We start from the raw sequence: 17,816 nt of genomic DNA on the forward strand, positions 1-17,816 counted from the left end.
CTTGCATATTTGATTCTCAATATATCAATCAGATTACAAATGCCTTAGGGGCAGAGGACACATCTCTTCATTTCTCATTTGCCAGCAAACTCTGGCTGAGCTCAAAGGCTTCCACTAGGCCAGGCCCTGTGCTAGGGGTTATGAAAAGTCATAATCTTGCCTGAAGCTCACAGGCTGGGGGTGGATCCACACCAGTTGGGTGGAACCTAGGAAAGTGGTGTGTAAGGGCTGCATAGGAGGCAGTTATGGGAGCTGGGGGAGCCCATGGAAAAGCCCCTTCCCTGGTCCAGGAAGTCTTCCTGCATCTCCTCCTACAAGTTCTGGGATCAGTAGGTGGGAAAAAGCCCTGGGCAGGGCTCTCTCACCTCACCTCCCATAACAGACCTCAACCTGTGGTCTTCCCTGGCACCAGCCCCTCTCCAGATGGACAGGCAGAACCTGTGTGGGCCTTGGAGCATGCCACCCTCTTTAATACCCCAGACTCCCTGCCCGACACCTTCCCCTGCTCCCAGCCCCTGCCCCTATCTCCTGCACTCACTGCAGTTCCTGCTGCTTCCGATGGACCTTGTGGGCAGTGTTGTGGCCATGTTCCAGCAGGCTCTTTGCCAGCTGCTGACAGGCTGCCACCCGCTGGCCACCCATCTCCATCTGGTGCTGAAACTTTGCAAACTTGGTACAGAGGTGCTGAGGAGAGAGGGTAATGGATGACACCTGTGGCACCCACTGGTCAGGCAGCAGGCAGCCTGGGGAGTGGGGCACCTCAGTGACCTACAGGAAAATGTGGGGTTGGACAGGCACAGCCCGCCTACTCTACTCTGAAGGCCTGTCCTTAGCTAGGACTCGTGACTCCACTGCACCTTCTCCATCCAACCCAGCAGGACCAGCCACCTTTCCCCCATAACCTGCCCCAGTCCTTCCCCCACCCCTGCCCCCTCACCAGCACGTGCTCATAGTTCTCTCCAAGGCTCTCCTCCCTTCTGGCCACCTGCTTCTGGCTGGCCAGCCAACTCTTCAGATCCTCAGCCTCCCTCATGAACTCATGCAGCTTCAGGGTCCACTCCAGCTCTCGACCCCTGTGGCGACAGCCCATGGTTCCCAAGGAGTTAGTTGCTGTCCCCCTGGGGACAGCTGGGCCAGTAGAAGGGAGTGACCTGAAGGATGGGGGTTTTCATGGTCTCTGCTTAAATTATGATCCAGGATTCAGGGAGAAGCAGGCACAGGAAGAGCAGGGGAGGGTAAAAGGAAGGTATAGATGTGGGGAAGAGATGAATGGCCTTAAGTTGGGGCACCTAGTTCCTGCCCAGTGGGCGATGATTGAAGAATTTATGTATAAATAACAAAGATATCCTTCTCCTGATGTATCTCTATGGGCCTGGAGTCATATGTACCAACTTACGGCCGTGACATAGGGACAGTCAACTGAGGCTAGGACCCCTGAACCCACTGATGAGAGGGATTGCAAAGCCTCTCACCGTGAGACTACCAGCTCCTGTAGCACCCACAACTGTTTCCGGAGCCTCTCCTGCATCACCCCCAGCTGCTCAGGGGCCTCTGGACCAGAGAGGGTTTGGGCTTTCTGGTCAAGTTTCTCCATGGAGCTCCAATGAAGAGCTAGTTCCTCCTGCAGCACCTGCCAACATAAGAACCCATGTAAGGCTAGGACCCAATGACTCTTCATCTATCCATCCACCCACCCACCTGCCCACCCTCCCCACACCTATCCATTCATCTTCCATCCATTCACTCATCAACTCATACACTCATCCATCTACCCATCCATCCCCATTACCCAATTCTGATGACGTACTGACTGATCCAGAAAATGAAGACATGGTCTATGTCCTCAGAGGGCTCATTGTTTAGCAGGAAAGGGTGAATAGTGGATGGTATGGGCCAAGGAAGGGAGCAGCACACTAGACCCCAAGCTCAAAGTGTAAGAGGCAGACAGAATAAAGGAAGCCTGGGCCACGGGCTGCATGGGACCAAGACTCTAGGCATATCCTAAAGGAATGGTTCACTAAAGGTTCTCAGGCACAGGACACATGGAAATAGTAGTGTCATGGGGTCCAAGCTGTGGAGCTTGTGTGGTTCTGAGAGTTCAATTCCAGAAATGAGGAGGGGGCTTCCAGGCCTCCTTCCCTTTAATTAGGGCATACTTGTGGGAGGAAGGAGGTTTCAGGAAGGGCATCTGGTTAACTCTAAGGGTGATATTCAAAGCCTGAGAGGAAAATACCATGGAAGATGTGGGGTGAGCTGGAGCAGGTGCCCCTGAAGGAGTAGAAAAGTGTTGGGGAGGAAAGGGAGGAAGAGGAAGCAGAGACACCCAGAGGCTGAGGCAGCAGGGAGAGGCAACAGAGGGAGAGTGTTCCCAGGTCCCAGTGCTCGGGTTGCATTGGCAGGAGGGAGAGCCGGGGAGGAGGAGGGTGCCATAGGAGTTGGGTGGGCAGTGGGATGGGGCAGGCCTGTCTTCAGGAAGAAAGAGCAGGGCTCTGTGCCTCCGAGAAGTCATATGTTCCCTTTGGGGGTGAGACAGACCCCCTCTTCATGGTCCACCAGCACCCAAGTCCACCCTGTGGGGTTGCTTAGGACAGGGTACCTGGTGCTTCCTGATGAGTTCCAAGGTAGCTGCCTCGTCCCTGCCATAGTCCTGACTGCTTGCCAGTGGCCGCTTCTCCTCTATCCAGCCCTCCAGCTCTGATGCATGGAGAAAGTACTGCCAAGAATAGTACCATTCACCTGGGTAATCTCAGACAGAACCTTCTCTCACCCACTGGGGATACTGTGCTCACCAGCAGCCTGCATAGAGGGGCTTCTGGCTATATGGGGACCAGCCAGCTCCTGGCGCAGGCTCTCACCACTGACTTCCCTCCCTGAGTGTGCACAAATGCTCCCTCACAGGGGCTGCCCTCCCCTGGCCTTGTGCTTTCTCTATCCTACCTGTTGGAAAGCAATGGCCTGCTGCAGGCAGTGTGACTGCACCTCACATGCCTGCTCCAGCTCTGCCCAACAGCCTTCCAGCTCCTTGCACTGCTCCCTGATGTGCTGAGCATGGGGGTGCCCAGAAGCTGCAAGGTTCTGGCCGGAACACAGCACCCGTTGCACCTGCCCTTGGTGGGCTCTCAACTCTGCTTGGAGTTCCTGCCACAGGAAAACATGACAGGCATTGCCTCTGAAGTTCCCTTAACTACAGGGTCCAGAGCAGAGGCATGGATGTGACTTCAGCACTCAGTTGTGGTAAGACCCCCAGATCAAGAATAGCTAGGGCAGATATGGAATCCAGGAAAAGGGACTTAGAGGCCAGAATACCCTGAGTAGTGGCAGAAGGCTCCTAAGGTCTGGGAATGGGATGTCAGGGGTCCTGGGAGGAAAAGGGGCCACCACCTTGTGCTTATGTTGAAGGCTCTGGGCACTATCCCAGCACTGGGTGTAGCTGGTAGGGCTGGTCCTGGGCATGTGCTCAGCCACCCATGTGAGCTCCAGGTTGCTCAGGTGGTCAAATTCATACAGCTCAACTGAGGCTTGCAACTGTAGACACTGGGTGGCCAGATGGCTCTTCAGGGACTTGAACCTGAGTGGAGGGAGAAGATGGAAGAAGTTGGGAATGGGGCCAGGACCAGACCCATTGCTTCCTTGGCCCAGCCAGGGACCTATGAAGAACAAGGCCAGCAAATACAAGAAAGTCATATTTGAAAAAGGGTAGGCAGCTGGAGGCACAGGGCCCACTTCACCACCCAGGGGACCTGCCTGACCAGACAGGGGTGTCCTGCTTAGGATGCCTACTGGGATCTCTGATCCTCCTACCCCAGAACATCTCCACTCAGAAAGAAAGGAGGTTTGGACATCCAGGTCACATAGTTGACACACTTTTGGCCTTTGGGTTAACAAAGGATGAGTGAGAGGACACAGCAGGGTGAAGACAGAACAGAGGTCACTCTGTGGACAGGGACTCACCTCTGTTGGTACTTCTGGATCTCCTCTAGGATGGTCTGGGAAGTGACCACACTATGGGCCTGGGAGATGAGGGTAGCCATCTTGCTGCCCAGTGCCTGCCTTTCATTCTCCAATTGGCAATGCTGTTTCTGCAGCCTTCGGATTGAACACAGGTTGGACCCCATTTCTGCACTCTTCAGGACTCCCTCTAGCTGCTCCATCTTTTCCTTGGCATCCTGAGTAGGGCCACAGGGGTATATTAGGCTTTCCATTATAGCACAGCAGATGAGACTCAGGTCTTACAATACCAGACTCACCAGGGACCTATCGCTGTCATCCCCAACCTGCAGTGCCCATACACTGTTCCCTGGCCCCTCATGCTTCTTTCTTTCTGGAGGACTCAAGTTGTTGACCACACATGGAAACAGAAGAGCCATTCTGGCCTTCTGATGGGTAAAGCCATGCTCAATTTGCTGTGGGCCAGAGGCCTCCACAGGTTACAGGACTTCATGGTGCCATTCTAGAGGCAGTAGAACACCCAGACTCCTTCCCTCTGCCTTCGTCTTGCCTACTCCCACCCAGCCCCAGCCCAGCAAGTCTCCCTCCTGTAACCTGCAGCAGTCCCAGGAGCTGTTCCTGCTGTCTAGCCTGCTGAAGCGCATCCCCACGCTCTGCCATCTTGCGATTCAACTCCTCCCACTTGTGCCCCAGGCCCTGAAGCCTGGACTGTATGTCTTCCTGGGCATGCGGAATGCTGCACAATAGCTCTCTCCCAGCCTGGATCACAGAGACAAAGGCACAAGGCAATTTTCTGGGTTGCTGGACCACAGCAGGCTGGACCCAGGGGATAGGGGGGCAGGTGACAGGCTTCAAGCTGCTTTCCACAGGTTGTCTGGACTCCAGCAGTTCATGTGTCCCCTACCTAGCTATAGGCAGAGGAAAGAGGGCGAGTAGAGTCGGGTGAGCAGGCCCAAGTGGAAGGTAGGGAAGAGCTTTGTTCTGGCGAAGGGGCAGGCTCTGAGGCTTGTCCTGGAGAGTGGAGGGAGCAGGGGTGGTGGCAGCTTTCTATGTTGGTTTGGGTGCCAAGCAAAGGAACACCCAGCCGAGTGAAGGAGGTAATTAGAATTGACTGATTCCATGGTAATTAGAATTGACTCTTCTTTCAATGACTGTGCTCCATGAAAACGTGTAGGCTAGTGTGGACTGTCTCAATGTAGTATCCCCCACCTGTTGCAGGTCCTCCATATGCCCACGGGTGGCTATCAGCTCCCTCTCAACTGCTTCATGCCGCCTGAGTTTCCGCAGAATGCTGCTGGGTACTTGGGAGGGCTCACGTGCTGCCACCGACCACTTCTCCTCCATCCACAGCATCAGCTCCACCACGTCCTGCTTCCATTCCTGCCCCCAAACCAGGAATGCTCAACAACCAGAGGGTGGTTATCATGGCCTGGGGACAAGGATGGTGCAAGGACCTACCTATATAAGGGGGGCCTCAGGGACCCCTGTGGGGAAAGCAAGACCCACAGCCAATTTTGGAGCATGAGGGAGATGGAGCCTGAAGTTACTGCTCAACAAATTGGGGACAGGAATACTGTGCCCAGATAGGAGGAGTGCCTTCAGGTTCCCACTCCTCTAGCCAACATCAGGTCATGTTTGGCCACCTTGCTCTGATAGGCCAAAGCTTTGGGAGGCCCGTGGCCTGGCCCAGCCTAGAGCTGTTCTGGAACTGAACAAATATTCACAGAACCACAGTCTGGTCTTGCATGACCCATGTAAAACCCTAGAGTGTGCCAGAAACTCAGGGAAAGGGGATAGCAGGGTGAGGCAGTGGTGGGTTAGTCAAGGGGCCTGCACTTTAGGCCTGGCCCAGTCTCAGACAGCCAAGTGGCCACACTTCATTATCCTCATCAGGAAACACCTGAGGCACAGAGCCTGCCTCTCAGGAGGTGCTGCAAGGAGGGATGATGTGATGTGTGGGAAGAGTGCTCTGTAAGCGGAAATGCTCCCCGTCGTCACACGGTTAGCACACAGGTGGACTCTCAGGCACTGATCTTGGGAGGCCTCCTATACCCAGAGAGCCCCTTACCTGAAGCTGGAGGGAAGCCAGCAGCTGCCCTCTCCTCTGCTCACTCCTCTCCTGGACTCTGGTCCACTGTACCTGGACACTCTGCAGCTTCTCTCTGACCCTGGAGGTGGGGGAGGGGAGGGCTCCTCTCTGCCCTGAGGCCCACCCAGCCCAGGTACACCCCTCTGCTTTCCTACTCTCCAGCCAGCACAGCAGTCTGCACAGGAGGAGAAAAAATGGCAGGCCAGGCTCACCTGGGCGCAGCAGGATGTTTGTTCTGAACTAGCTTCTTGCCATGGGCCTGCAGAGCCTCTGCTTGAAGGTGCAGGGTTCCCAGGAGCCACCCAAAGGCCTGGTGTTGCTGCAGCAGGCTCTGGGCCTCCCTCACATCTTCCTAGGGTATAGAAACCTGAAGTCATTCCTGGGAGGACGAGGGCAGCACCATCTCACCCACCATGGACCCAGGGGCCTCGTGCCCAGCCGGGCTTCTGGGCCCAAGGAGGTGAACTCCCTCCAGTGATGGGGGATTGATAACCCAGTAACAACCCAGTTCCATATCCCTGGTTCCATACCCCCAGGTTGTCCAGGCACAGGAAGGCCTTGTGGTTGGCACAGGTGGCAATGAAACCATCCACTTCTTGGCTAAACCTGTGCAACTGCAGTCCCTCCCACAGCCTCTGCTGTCTCTGCTCCCATGCAGCCTTCAGCTCCTGGCCACAGTGGTCCAGGAGCCGCAGAGCACTGGCCACCTCTTGGGAATGTGGGGAGTCCAAGGCTGCCATGGTCATGCCCTGAGCTTCCAGCTGCTGTAACCTGTCCAGGACAATAGGCAGAGGTTCAACCCCTATCTGGCTCCTCTCCCAGCTTCCTCCTCTCTCATCTCCATGCTTCCTTCACGGTGGAGCTCTGATGTGAGGGTAACTGGAAGGAGGGGTCTGCCAATCAGTTCACCTGTCCCATGGGACAGCCATACCTGGGTTCATGAAGGATGCAGTGAATGTAATGGGCCCAGCACAGTGCTTAGGACCCAACAGTTCCAAGCTCTCTGCCATGCCACACCTTCACTCCTATTGACCATCCTCTAAATGTGGCTGGCTAATGGCCAATGCCAAAGCAAGTGAACCTGTTGGGGCAGCACAACTAACAGAGACAGACCACTCAAACCACATGTCTGCCTGCATCCAGGGCCACTGCAAGCCCACATGGAGCCTTTGCACAAGTAGGACAGGTGATCCTTTTAACTGGGTGCAGTCATACAGCTGGGGAATAGGTGACACCATTGTGAGAAGTAGAAAAAAAAACTTCTACTTCCTGTGAGCTGCTGCAGCCCTGAACCAGGTAATGGGGTGTGGCAATCAGAGAGAGGGCAGATGTATCTCAGGGTCTGTTTGACATCTGCCAAGCTCCTGAAGACTGGCCCACAGCCTGAGCACTGCCTGTGGTGGCCCTGCCTGTTGGGCCATCACATCATCCCTGCAGGAGGACAGGCATCACTATACCGAGGAGGCAGGTACTATAGTTTATGGATGGATTCTGAGCCATTTGACTCCAGGGCCCACAGGGTCGGCCTCATCCAGAATGCAGCGCTAGATTGCCCTGATGGGGTGGCATCTATTAACTCACCTGGAGGGGCATGTGGGCCTGCACAGCATAGAGCCTCCCAGGCAGCTCAATGTCCTGGGGCTTCCCCAAAGTCTATGGGCTTCCTGACCTGAGCCTAGGTCCCTCCTGTAAACCTGCCTCAGGTATCACTCCCCCAGTGACCACACTGCTTCCTGCTCTCCTTTTCTGGGCTCAAGGCCCTCAGGCTTCACCCAGCCTGAAGTGCACCCTGCCTGCCCTCCCTTCCTGACCTTTCTTGCTGCAGGTGGATCTCCTCCTGCAGCTCTCCATGTTTCTTCAGCAGCCGCTGGCCTGAGGCTGTATCCACCAACTCCTCCTCGTGGCACAGTCGAGCCTGGATACCCTCTGCCCACAGCAGCAATTGCTGGCTCTCCTTCAGGAAGCTCTGCCAGGCTCGAGCCTCAGCCCACACCCGGTTCTGTTGGGTCACCTGCCCCTGTGCTTTCTTCAGCAGGCCCTGCAGCATCCCCATCTGTTCCTGCAGGCCTTGGCTCTCTGCAGGGCCTAACTCCTCCACCCTGGGAGACAGGCAACTGCATAGTCAGTGCCCTATCCTGGGCCCTGTGTTCCATACATATGTCATCTGCTCAGTCTTGTATTCCCCAGGAAAGTGTTAACAACTCTGAATGCCCACTCCACCCTGACTTAGGGGCAGCATGGACACATGGCTCTTTCTTTCCCCAAGAGCACTCTCATGCTGTCTCCCACCTCTGCCCAGGAGGTGGGAGACAGCATGAGGATGTGCTTCTTCCCATCCCAGGTTCTGTCCCCTTCCTCATTGCATTGCCTTGCTCAGACCTCCCTCTGACTTTACTGCCTCCCAGGGCACTGTCACCAGTCATACTTTACAGCTACTCTCTGGAGGTAGTGGATCCTCTTCTCCAGAACCAGGACCTTCTGCTGGCTCAGCTGCAGGGCACAGTGACTGGCCTCAGAGCTCTCTAGCTCCAGGGCCTCCAGTTGGAGTAGAACGTCCTGCAGCTGGGCCTGTGTGTGTCCATATTCCTGCAGAAAACTGCGCACTTCCATGCTGTGTGCCAGCTGCAGGCCCTTCTCCTTCTTCAGGGCCTCTAGCTGGCCCCACCTGGGCAGAGGGCACAGGGATGTCTCTATCACAAGGACACCTTCCCATCCATTTTGAGGCCCTGACCAGAACCTTTTATGACAAGCTGACAGATTGGCTATCCCCTGCCCTCTCGTCCCTGTCTCTGACACTGTCATTATAGGAGGCACCAGACCTTACCTCCACCCTGTCCACATCACCTGGCACTCCCCCTCATTTTTACCTCTGGTGCAGGTCCTCTTGTTGACGCTGGATTTTTGTGGAGTCCCCAGGACATCTCTGTTTCAGTTGCTCAGCAGAGCTGTTGATCTCAGCCCAGTGGCCCTTTCTCACAGCCAGGGCAAAGAGGAAGTTCTGGAGAGAATGAGGACCCAGGCCTCTGTTTTTTTCTTTTTTTCGTGGTACTTGGAGATTGACCCCAGGGGTGCTCTACCACTGACCTACATCCCCAACATCCCCCCCCTTTTTTTAAATTTGAGACAGGGTCTCACTAAATTGCCCAGGCTGACTTTGAACTTGCAATCCTCTTGCCCTGGCCTCCTAAGGCTGGGATTATAGGCATATGCCATCACTCCCAGCCTCTGGAGTGGGGGGGGTTGTTTCCTTTCAATAGGACTATGAAGAACGTCTGACAAGCTCCGACATTGAGATGCTTATGTTGCTTGCCTCTGGAAGGGCATAACTCCAAGTCCTTAACCTTCAGGTTCTATTTATTATCCCTGCTCCCCTCCCAGACAGGACCTCAGTTAACATGGGGACCTGGAGCACATGACTAACAGGGAGGCAGGAGCAAGGCGAGGAAGGACTGAACACTCCAGGCCCCTCTTGGCTTCAAGGAGCTGTACCTTATATTTGGACTGCATGATTTCCAAGTCGTTGGCCTGCGGCTGCAGCATTTGGAACAGCACAGTCTGCTCCTCTAGCCAGGACTGGAGCTCCCCACAGGAGTGGTAGAAGCCAAAGAGAGCCACTGCCTCCTCCAACCGGGCCCTGCGGAGCTGAGAAGAGGTGGGCTGAGTGAGGATTGGATGAGGGTCAGTGCCCCCTACAGGGCACTCAGAGCAGATCCAGAGGGTGCACCTCTCCACCCAAGCCCACCAGCATTTGCTAAGGCCAGAAGGGGTCTTTGCCAATGCTTGGCCCCATGTCCTCTCACAGAGGGAAACATAAGAGGTTAGGTTTGGCGTAAGCTCATAGGTCAAATCCACATTTCCCTGTGGGCTTTGGCTCTGCCCAGGCAGCCCCGCTTGCTTCTCCGGGCTCTCTGCTAGCCATTGCCGCCCTGGCATCTGTGTTCCAGGCACTCTGGCTTTGGCGTCCTCATCAAGCTTACTCCTGGCCTTTGCTCAGGTTCTGGCCTACTTCACAAAGGTTGCCTTCTCTCTGCTTCTCCTTGTTCAAGTCTCAGTTTAAATGTCTTTCCCTTGTTAGTGACTTCCCTGACCCCCACGTTGACTTGGGCTCCCCTTTCACGGGCTCCCATCTTACTGCATCCATATACAGATTTGTCAACTTATGCTCAGCCATGACATAAATTTCTTGAAGCAGGAAGCATGTCAGTCACTGATCAGTCCTTTGGGATGGAGACACAGGGGCTAGTGGTTTGATGAACAATTTTTGAACAAGGAACATTACCTCTGCCAGAGCCCGCAGGCTCTCATAGTCCTGGCTTAAGTGGTCCTGTGTCTGGAGAATGGTGTTGGGGTCAAAATCAAGGTCAGACTCATCAGAGAGAGCCATGCTTGGACCTTTCCCTGGAGGGCTCAGGGAAGACACCACCTGTGCAGATATAGAGCAGTCTGTCCACATGGGGCTCCAACCAAGCTGCAGAGGCCTTGGTTGGGGAGGGGCAGTTGTACCTGGGGATCCTGATCCATGCCATGGCTGATGGGCACCTTGGCTTGGCATTCTCCCCAGTCCTTCAGCTCAGGGGTGTCCAGGGCCACTTCTGAGAGCCAGGTAAGCCTTGGCCCTGTGGGAGTACAGGCTGCGAGCACTGCTCAGGGCCCGCTCCTCTTCTCTACCCAGAGGCTCACATTGGGGATAGATGGGGGTTATTTATTATTTAGTGCTTCCCTGTGCCTGACCCTATGTAACTTAGGACCTATCCAGGGGCTCACAAACCTCTCAGAACTGCAAGGCTCACAGACTCAGAGCAGGTAGGACACTATCCTGGGATGTCTGTAGGTAGGCGGAGAATGTATCATGTGAAATAAGTAATATAGGTGTCTGTGGGGGAGGGGGAGCCGGAATGGTGTGGGGTATTGGAAAAGATTTTAAGGACAAGGTAGAGCCCCAGTAGGCCCTGCCAGAAAAGAAACATTTGCAGAGGGGAAGACAAGGTGGCTGGGGTAGTAGAAGCTTGGAAGAGAAGACTGGGGAAACAGGCTGGTGTGCCTCCTTAGGGATGGATAAGTACCCAGTCTGTGCCATATTTTACCTCTGTCCCTGGGCAAGGGTTGACAGCAGTGGCAGCTTCAGCCCAAGCTGCTCAGGACTAGGTTGAGGGGATGAAAGAAAAGGACGAGAAAGGGAGAAAGATCAAGAACTAGAGGGTGGGAGAAGGGGAACTCAAGAGAATTTCAAGCTGGACAAGACCTACATGACCATCTCATTTAAACTTCGCTGGTGTGAAACCGCCTCCCCATGGCTGCCTAGTGACAGGAACTCACACCCCTGGGCATTCCAGTGCTGTCTCTGAGTAGCCCAAATTGGCCTCCCCTAAATTTCTTCCCTTCAGTTGTTGGATGTTCCAGAGAGCCACCACACAGAATATGTTTAATCTCTTCATTCATGACAGCCTGTTAAGGCTCCTATATGGCTCTTGACCTCATACCTTTGGAGGCAAAGTGCATCTGGCCCTGGGGGCATGGGTGCTGGCTGGCTGGTGTTGCTAAGATTTGGGACCCATTCTGGGGTCTCCCAATTGTCTCTTCATCAATCCTGCTCCAGCATTCTGAGGGCTCCTCCTGCATGGAGATGCAAAGGCTCTGCTCAGGTGCCTAATGGCTCTACCCCTCAGCAGAAGGAACAGTTCTGCATTTGCCATTCAGCATTGGGCAAAGCAAAGGTCTAAAATGCCAGGGGTCAGGCAGGACCTCTCCATCATTGCCAGCACAGGCTGGTCAACAGAGGACACAAAAAAGAGATAAGGATGCTCCTGTTCATTCATTTAAACAATTAAAAACTAGAAAAGCCAGACACACACAATAGGAAGAACCCATATTTTTGTCCTATACCTAGAGAGTTATGTATTAGTATAGCATCACAGAAATACAGTGTGGATGGGGTAGATACAGCTCAGGACAGGAAGTCAGGAGACTGTCTGGTAGGGATAACTACATGTTCTTAGTAACCTGGACCCTCTGAACCATGGTTACGTCATCTGTAAAGAGAGGGGGTTGGACCAGACCATTGGTGATATACTATGAATTAATTTTTTAAAAAAATAATTATGTTATCCAGGGAATAAACACAAAAGAAAAGGGAAAGATGGGCCTTTCAGACCTGGGAGTGGGACATGGAGCTTCCTTGGAGCTCAGGGTAGAGGAGTGGAGCATGAACAGAGAGTCTAGGGGCCTCCTTAGCTTCATTGTGAGCTACAAGCAATTTCCTTCCTTCCTTCCTTCCTTCCTTCCTTCCTTCCTTCCTTCCTTCCTTCCTCCCTCCCTCCCTCCCTTCCTTCCTTCCTTCCTTCCACTGGGAATTGAACGCGGGAGGTACTTCACACTGAGCTACATCCTCAGCCACTTTTTATTTTTTTTAAACTTTTGAGACAGTGTCTTGCTAAGATGTTCAGGGCGTTGCTAAGTTGCTGAGGCTTGCCTCAACTTGAGATACTCTTGCCTCACTCAGCCTCCTGAATTGCTGGAATTACAGGTCTGCACCACTGCTTCCAGCGACAAGCAAGGTTTCTTGGAAGAGGACAGAACTCAGCAACCCACTACACATGCTTTTGGATACTAGGGGCTCAGTGAACTGAGGAAGAGGTTTCAGAGCAGTCTGGTGCAGTGATTAGACCATCCAACAAAACCCACAAGGGCTGTCAGGTGAGAGAGACTATAAGGGCTTAAGGGTCACTTTAGGTCTGGTGGTGAAAATAAAAGGGACATTCCTGGAGGAACTTGCTTAATGCTCCGGCATTGTGCTGAGCAAAGTGAGCCAAACCCAGTTGTACTAGGATGACCTCGATTCTCTGGGCAGACACGATTCTACTTCAGGTCTTAGTCAGCAGGCGACCTGCCTAAGGATGGAGGGACACGCCCACGCCCACGCCCAAGGGAAGGACAGGATTCCCGGGCCAGGCCCACAAAGACCCTCCATTTGTCGCCCTCTGTGGCCCACGGGCGGTGTGGAATATGGGACTTAGGTGCCGAGCAGAAACTACACATTTGGTCTTGGAAGCGCACAAGTCTAAGTCCCTTCCCAGTCTTGGCGCGCACCCTGAGTGACGCCCGAGCTGCGGCGGCCCGCGCTTGCTCGTCCAGCCGGGACAACTCGGCTGCGAAGGAGCGCACGGCGCGCTCCAGTCGCTGGTGGCGCAGTAGCATGGCCTCGGCTGCCGCCTGGTCCTCCCCACAAAACGCAGTCTCCAGCTCCTGCCGCCGTTCGCGCAGCCACGCAGCCCCTTCCGCAGCGTCAGCCAAATACTGAGGGGAGGAGGGCGGGGCTGAGCACAGGCAGGTGCCCTCCCCGGCCCCGCCCCGGCCCCGCCCCCTGACTGGAACGCCCCACTTCTCTACCTGCCGTAAAAGCAGGGATGTGTGCAGCCTCAAACCCCTCTTCTCCAACCTAGTCCAGATCAGCTGCCACTCTCTCTGCACGGCCTCGGCCCGCTCCCTGGGATCCGGCTGCGTCGAGGATCCACGGGCGCTGAAGTCGCACCCCCTCTTCACGAGGTCCACGCACACAGCCTGGTGGCGGTGGAGTTTGGCTTCGAGGGCCTAGAGGGCAAGGCCCGGTTGAGGTGGGGAAGCTTGGTGATGGGAAGGAAAGGAGAGGGGGGGCTGAGTTCCCAAGCCAGATGGGTGAGGAAAAGGTGTGGATCCACAGGGAGCGAGGGAGCGAGGGAGCGAGCACCTTGTGTTTCTGCAGGGTGACTGAGATCTGACTGAGGTCCCCTCCCAGGGACAAATTCTCCATCTGCTGTCTAAGTTCTCTCAGGCAGGCCTCCTCCTCCTCACAGTTGTCCAGGAATTCTGCCCATTGTTGGGTCTGCTCCAGCATAGCCCGCCTGGGAGACAGACAGCAAGGGCCACCAAGAGACTTCGGGTGTCGTGAGGCATGGGGAGGGAGTTCCCTGGGGGTCCTTAGACAGGACTTTTTTTCCCCCTGTAAGACTCAATAGGTGAGACAGAGGCCTTGGGACAGAGGGTCATTTTAGAGGAGGTTGTCAGGCGAACAGTATTTTAGTCTGCGCAGGAGATAATTGGGGTTACAGAAAAGTTCCAAAGAAGGTTGAGGAGTTAGGTCAGACTCTTACCTGTCCCTGACAAGAGACATCAGGTTCTGGTAGAGCTGGGCCAATGATTCAGCCTTGGCTTTGACCTGCAGCATCTCTACACTGGTGACCAGGGAGGAGTACAGCTCTGCAGTCTGATGGGCAAGATGGCTCACATGGGCCTCATGGGTGGAGACCTGGGCCTCTAGCAGGTCATGTCTCTGAAGCAGCTCCACTACTTCTGCCGGATGCTGTGTACAGGTCATGGAGCTGGCTGGCACCTGACCAGAGATAAGTGGTCATTGCAGTCTTAAGGTGCTGCATTCCTGTGAGCACCAGTGCTGGGGAAAGACCCTCACTCTACTGTGTTCCCCAGAGGTTGGCTGGTCCTGTGCCCACCTGCAGCTCCCGGAGCTGGTCAGAGGCAGCCTCCACCTCTTGCAGAAGGCTTAACACAGCCTGCACACCTGTCATCTGCTTCCTGTGCTCCTGTAGATGCTGAAGGAGTCTTTTCCAGCGCTGTGTGATCTTCTCATGCCTGGAAGACACAAGAATGAAGGAAGTTTCCAGAAGGCTGGGGCAGAGAAGCCACCTCAGGTTAGTAGTGGGGCTTGGCTGCCCTGGAGGATTTGGACCTCTGAGGCTGGAGGCAGGGTCTGGATGTGAACCTCTTGGTATGGGGAGACTAGGGCAATGTGTCCTGCCCTGGTTACAGGCAGAGAAGCCAAAAGAGGACCTGAAAGGTCTAGGCCTTCAGCCCCAACCCCTTCTAGTCCCTATGGCAGTTGATGGCAGCTCCATCCTTCCAGATGCTCAGACTAAAATCTTAAGTCAGTCTTCACACCCTGTAGTGGCACCCCCTCCTCCACAAAATATATTAACTGGGCTTTTCCAGAAATCTTCACCATGGCTGATTTTAGGACTGTCAGCAAAAGGGTCTCAAAAAAGAGTTCAATGTAGATAAACTTCCTATTTTTGTGTTGCCCTATTTTACTTGGCCGCTAGCCTGAAAGAAATCCGCACTCCAGGTGCTGGACACCCCCTTAATAGTTTTTCACAAACATGTATCCAGTATAAGTAGTTTGTAGAAATGTGTAAACAAGGCCACGGGCCTTGAGCTAGAGCTTCACAGAGATGTCTACATTTCTAAGATAAGTTACCAATTAGGCTGCATGGTAACAGCTGGCAGGGGGAGGAAAGAAAGGGGAGAAGAAGCTCTCCCCTTTTCAGGTGTTGTCCTTGAAGGGTTAACTTGCCCTGAACAGTGAAAGAAAAAGCTGCTTTTATGCGAACTTGTGAAAACTGTGAACTTCTGAGCCCCTCCCATTACATGCCGGGTATAAAATTCTGAAACTACCTGAACTCCGGGTTCAGAGAATTGATTACAGCAAAAGCTGTGCTCTCTGAACCTGGCTGCAGCCAAATAAAACTATTTTCTGTTATCTTTGGTGCCTTGCATCGTCTGTCTCTACAACAACCCCACTTCTGACCTGTCTCTAATTCCTGTTTGGCACTACCTTCAGATACATTCAGAATCCCACCACTGCTATTGTGCTATTGCCTCCCTTGCTCTCCACCCAGCAATAGCTTCATAACTGATCTCTCTGCTTCTGCTGCTATTCCTTCATCCTCTTCCCAACATGGCATCCAGGTGACCATTGTAAAACAAAAGTCAGTTCTGTGCTCAAGCCCTCCAAGATTTCCCATCTTTCTCGGAGTAAAAACTGCAAGGCCCAGCCTGACTTCCACTCCTCTCCCTTGCCATTGAGCTTCCCTGACCTCACCCCTGTAACTTGCTCACTTTAGTCACCATAGCATTTTTAAAAAATTTAATTTGTTCTTTTTAGTTATATATAACAGTAGATTCTATTTTGACATATCATACATACATGGAGTATAACTTCCCATTCTTGTGGTTGTACATGATATGGAATTACACTGGTTGTGTATTCATATATGAAAATAGGAAAGTAATGTCTGATTCATTCTACTGTCTTTCCCATTCCCATCCCCTCTTCCACCCCTAGCATTTATACTGTTTTTCAGACTTGCCAGGCAGGAACCCACCTGGGATGCTGCAATTGTTGTTTCCTCTGCCTGGGTCACTCTGTCCCCCATATCTTCATGACTAGCCCTTTCACTCCTTTCTGGTCTTTATTCAAAAGTCATCTTCCAATGACTCTCCTCCGGCCACCCAGTCTGCACCACCTCCCACAATGGCCCCTCACATTCCATTATCCTGCTTTATTTAATTCAATTAATTAATTTGGTGCTGGGGATCAAACCCAGGGCCTTGTGCATTCTAATCACACGTTCTATCACTGAGCTACATCCCCAGACCCTACATTTTAAATCACTATCTCTCATGTTATATTTTTATTATTTGTTTTCCTTAATAGTGTGTAAGTTTGGGCTGGGGATGTGGCTCAAGCTGTAGCACGCTCGCTTGGCATGTGTACGGCCCAGGTTCGATCCTCAGCACCACATACAAACAAAGATGTTGTGTCCACCAAAAACTAAAAAATAAATATTAAAATTCTCTCTCTCTCTCTTAAAAAAAAAAAAGTGTGTAAGTTTCTTAAGGGGAGGGATTTTTGTTTGTTCTCTTCACTGCGAAACCTCCAGCACCTAGAATGGCACATGGGACACAGCGGATATGTGCCATAAATGCCATAATGAATGAACTAATCAGAGGCTACCTCAAAAGGACAGTGCTTTACCAAAAGGGATGAATTACTGATGGTAGAATTCCAAACATCCATGGGAGATTGATATTTTTAGAAGGAGCCCTGATTCCATAAACCACCCCTCTCTTCCATGGCCAGGAATGGGCATGTGGAAGGGTAAGGGTGTGCCTTTCCCTTTTGTGAGGATGGTTTATAGGCTTGGGGCTCACCTGTGGGCCACATCTGCCCAGTCATGGTAGTGTTCCTGCTGGAGGATGTCTGCGATCTCAGCCAGGGCCTGGAAGCGCCCCTCCTGGGGCAGGATGCCAGCCTCCAGCATGCCCAACCTCTGGGTGGCTGCCTCCACTGTGGCTGGGCTGGCTGGCAGGGCTCTGGCGTGGTCCAGCACCTGCTCCGCATCCTTTAGAAAGCTCTCCCGGAGGGCTGCCTTGCGCTGGAAGCGACGGGCCAGTGTTTCCAGACGCTCCAGTTGTAGTAGCCTCTGCTGCAGGGCCTGGCTCCGGGCAGCCTCTGCTCGCTCTAGCCCTGCCCAGCGCTGGGACAGCTCTTCAGGGCCGAGGCCCTCCTGAGGCAGGAAGAGCCTGCGGTTCTGGGCTCGGAGTGCTGTCTGCAGCTTGAAGAGCAGGGCCTCTGTGGCCCCTCGCTGCTGCAGCCGAGGTGGTTTCTCCTGAGCACGAAAGGAGGCAAAGTCTACCAGTAGCTGGCGCATGGCAGGCAGTGAGTCTGGAAAGTTCCGCATCTCCAGTTGTGCCTGCTTCTCTGTAATCCAGTGGAGCAGGTCAGCCACGAGCTGCTGGTACTGGGTCTGTAGCACCTCGGTCTCCTGGAGCTGAAGCAGGATCTGGTGGAGGGCAGAGAAAGGATCAGGCCCTGGAATAGAGGCACTCCCCTGTTGGCCTCTGGGAGCCAGCTGCTTCTCTCAGCTGAGGGTGCACTAAAGTAGGGGTCCCCCAGCTCCCAGAGAGGAGGGGGCATCACACACCCAGTTTCAGGAGTGAGTGGTCTCCT

The 17,816-nt window shown here is 53.7% G+C and overlaps 1 protein-coding gene across 1 annotated transcript in view; it reads right to left on the bottom strand.

The window, feature by feature from the left end:
• Sptbn5 (spectrin beta, non-erythrocytic 5) overlaps positions 1-17,816 on the bottom strand; it is a 46,161-nt gene that overhangs the window by 21,053 nt on the left and 7,292 nt on the right. Inside the window, 23 exon segments of the mRNA XM_071607413.1 lie at positions 539-684; positions 938-1,073; positions 1,473-1,630; positions 2,597-2,713; positions 2,938-3,138; positions 3,382-3,568; positions 3,952-4,166; positions 4,543-4,707; positions 5,158-5,328; positions 6,017-6,116; positions 6,250-6,389; positions 6,568-6,808; positions 7,849-8,136; positions 8,463-8,702; positions 8,905-9,035; positions 9,527-9,679; positions 10,317-10,460; positions 13,124-13,330; positions 13,424-13,624; positions 13,761-13,914; positions 14,164-14,402; positions 14,521-14,659; positions 17,018-17,649. Of these exon segments, the coding sequence (XP_071463514.1) occupies positions 539-684; positions 938-1,073; positions 1,473-1,630; positions 2,597-2,713; positions 2,938-3,138; positions 3,382-3,568; positions 3,952-4,166; positions 4,543-4,707; positions 5,158-5,328; positions 6,017-6,116; positions 6,250-6,389; positions 6,568-6,808; positions 7,849-8,136; positions 8,463-8,702; positions 8,905-9,035; positions 9,527-9,679; positions 10,317-10,460; positions 13,124-13,330; positions 13,424-13,624; positions 13,761-13,914; positions 14,164-14,402; positions 14,521-14,659; positions 17,018-17,649 (4,505 nt within the window).

The sequence above is a fragment of the Marmota flaviventris genome, chromosome 2 (genome assembly GCF_047511675.1).
Source record: "Marmota flaviventris isolate mMarFla1 chromosome 2, mMarFla1.hap1, whole genome shotgun sequence".
Classification (NCBI taxonomy): domain Eukaryota; kingdom Metazoa; phylum Chordata; class Mammalia; order Rodentia; family Sciuridae; genus Marmota; species Marmota flaviventris.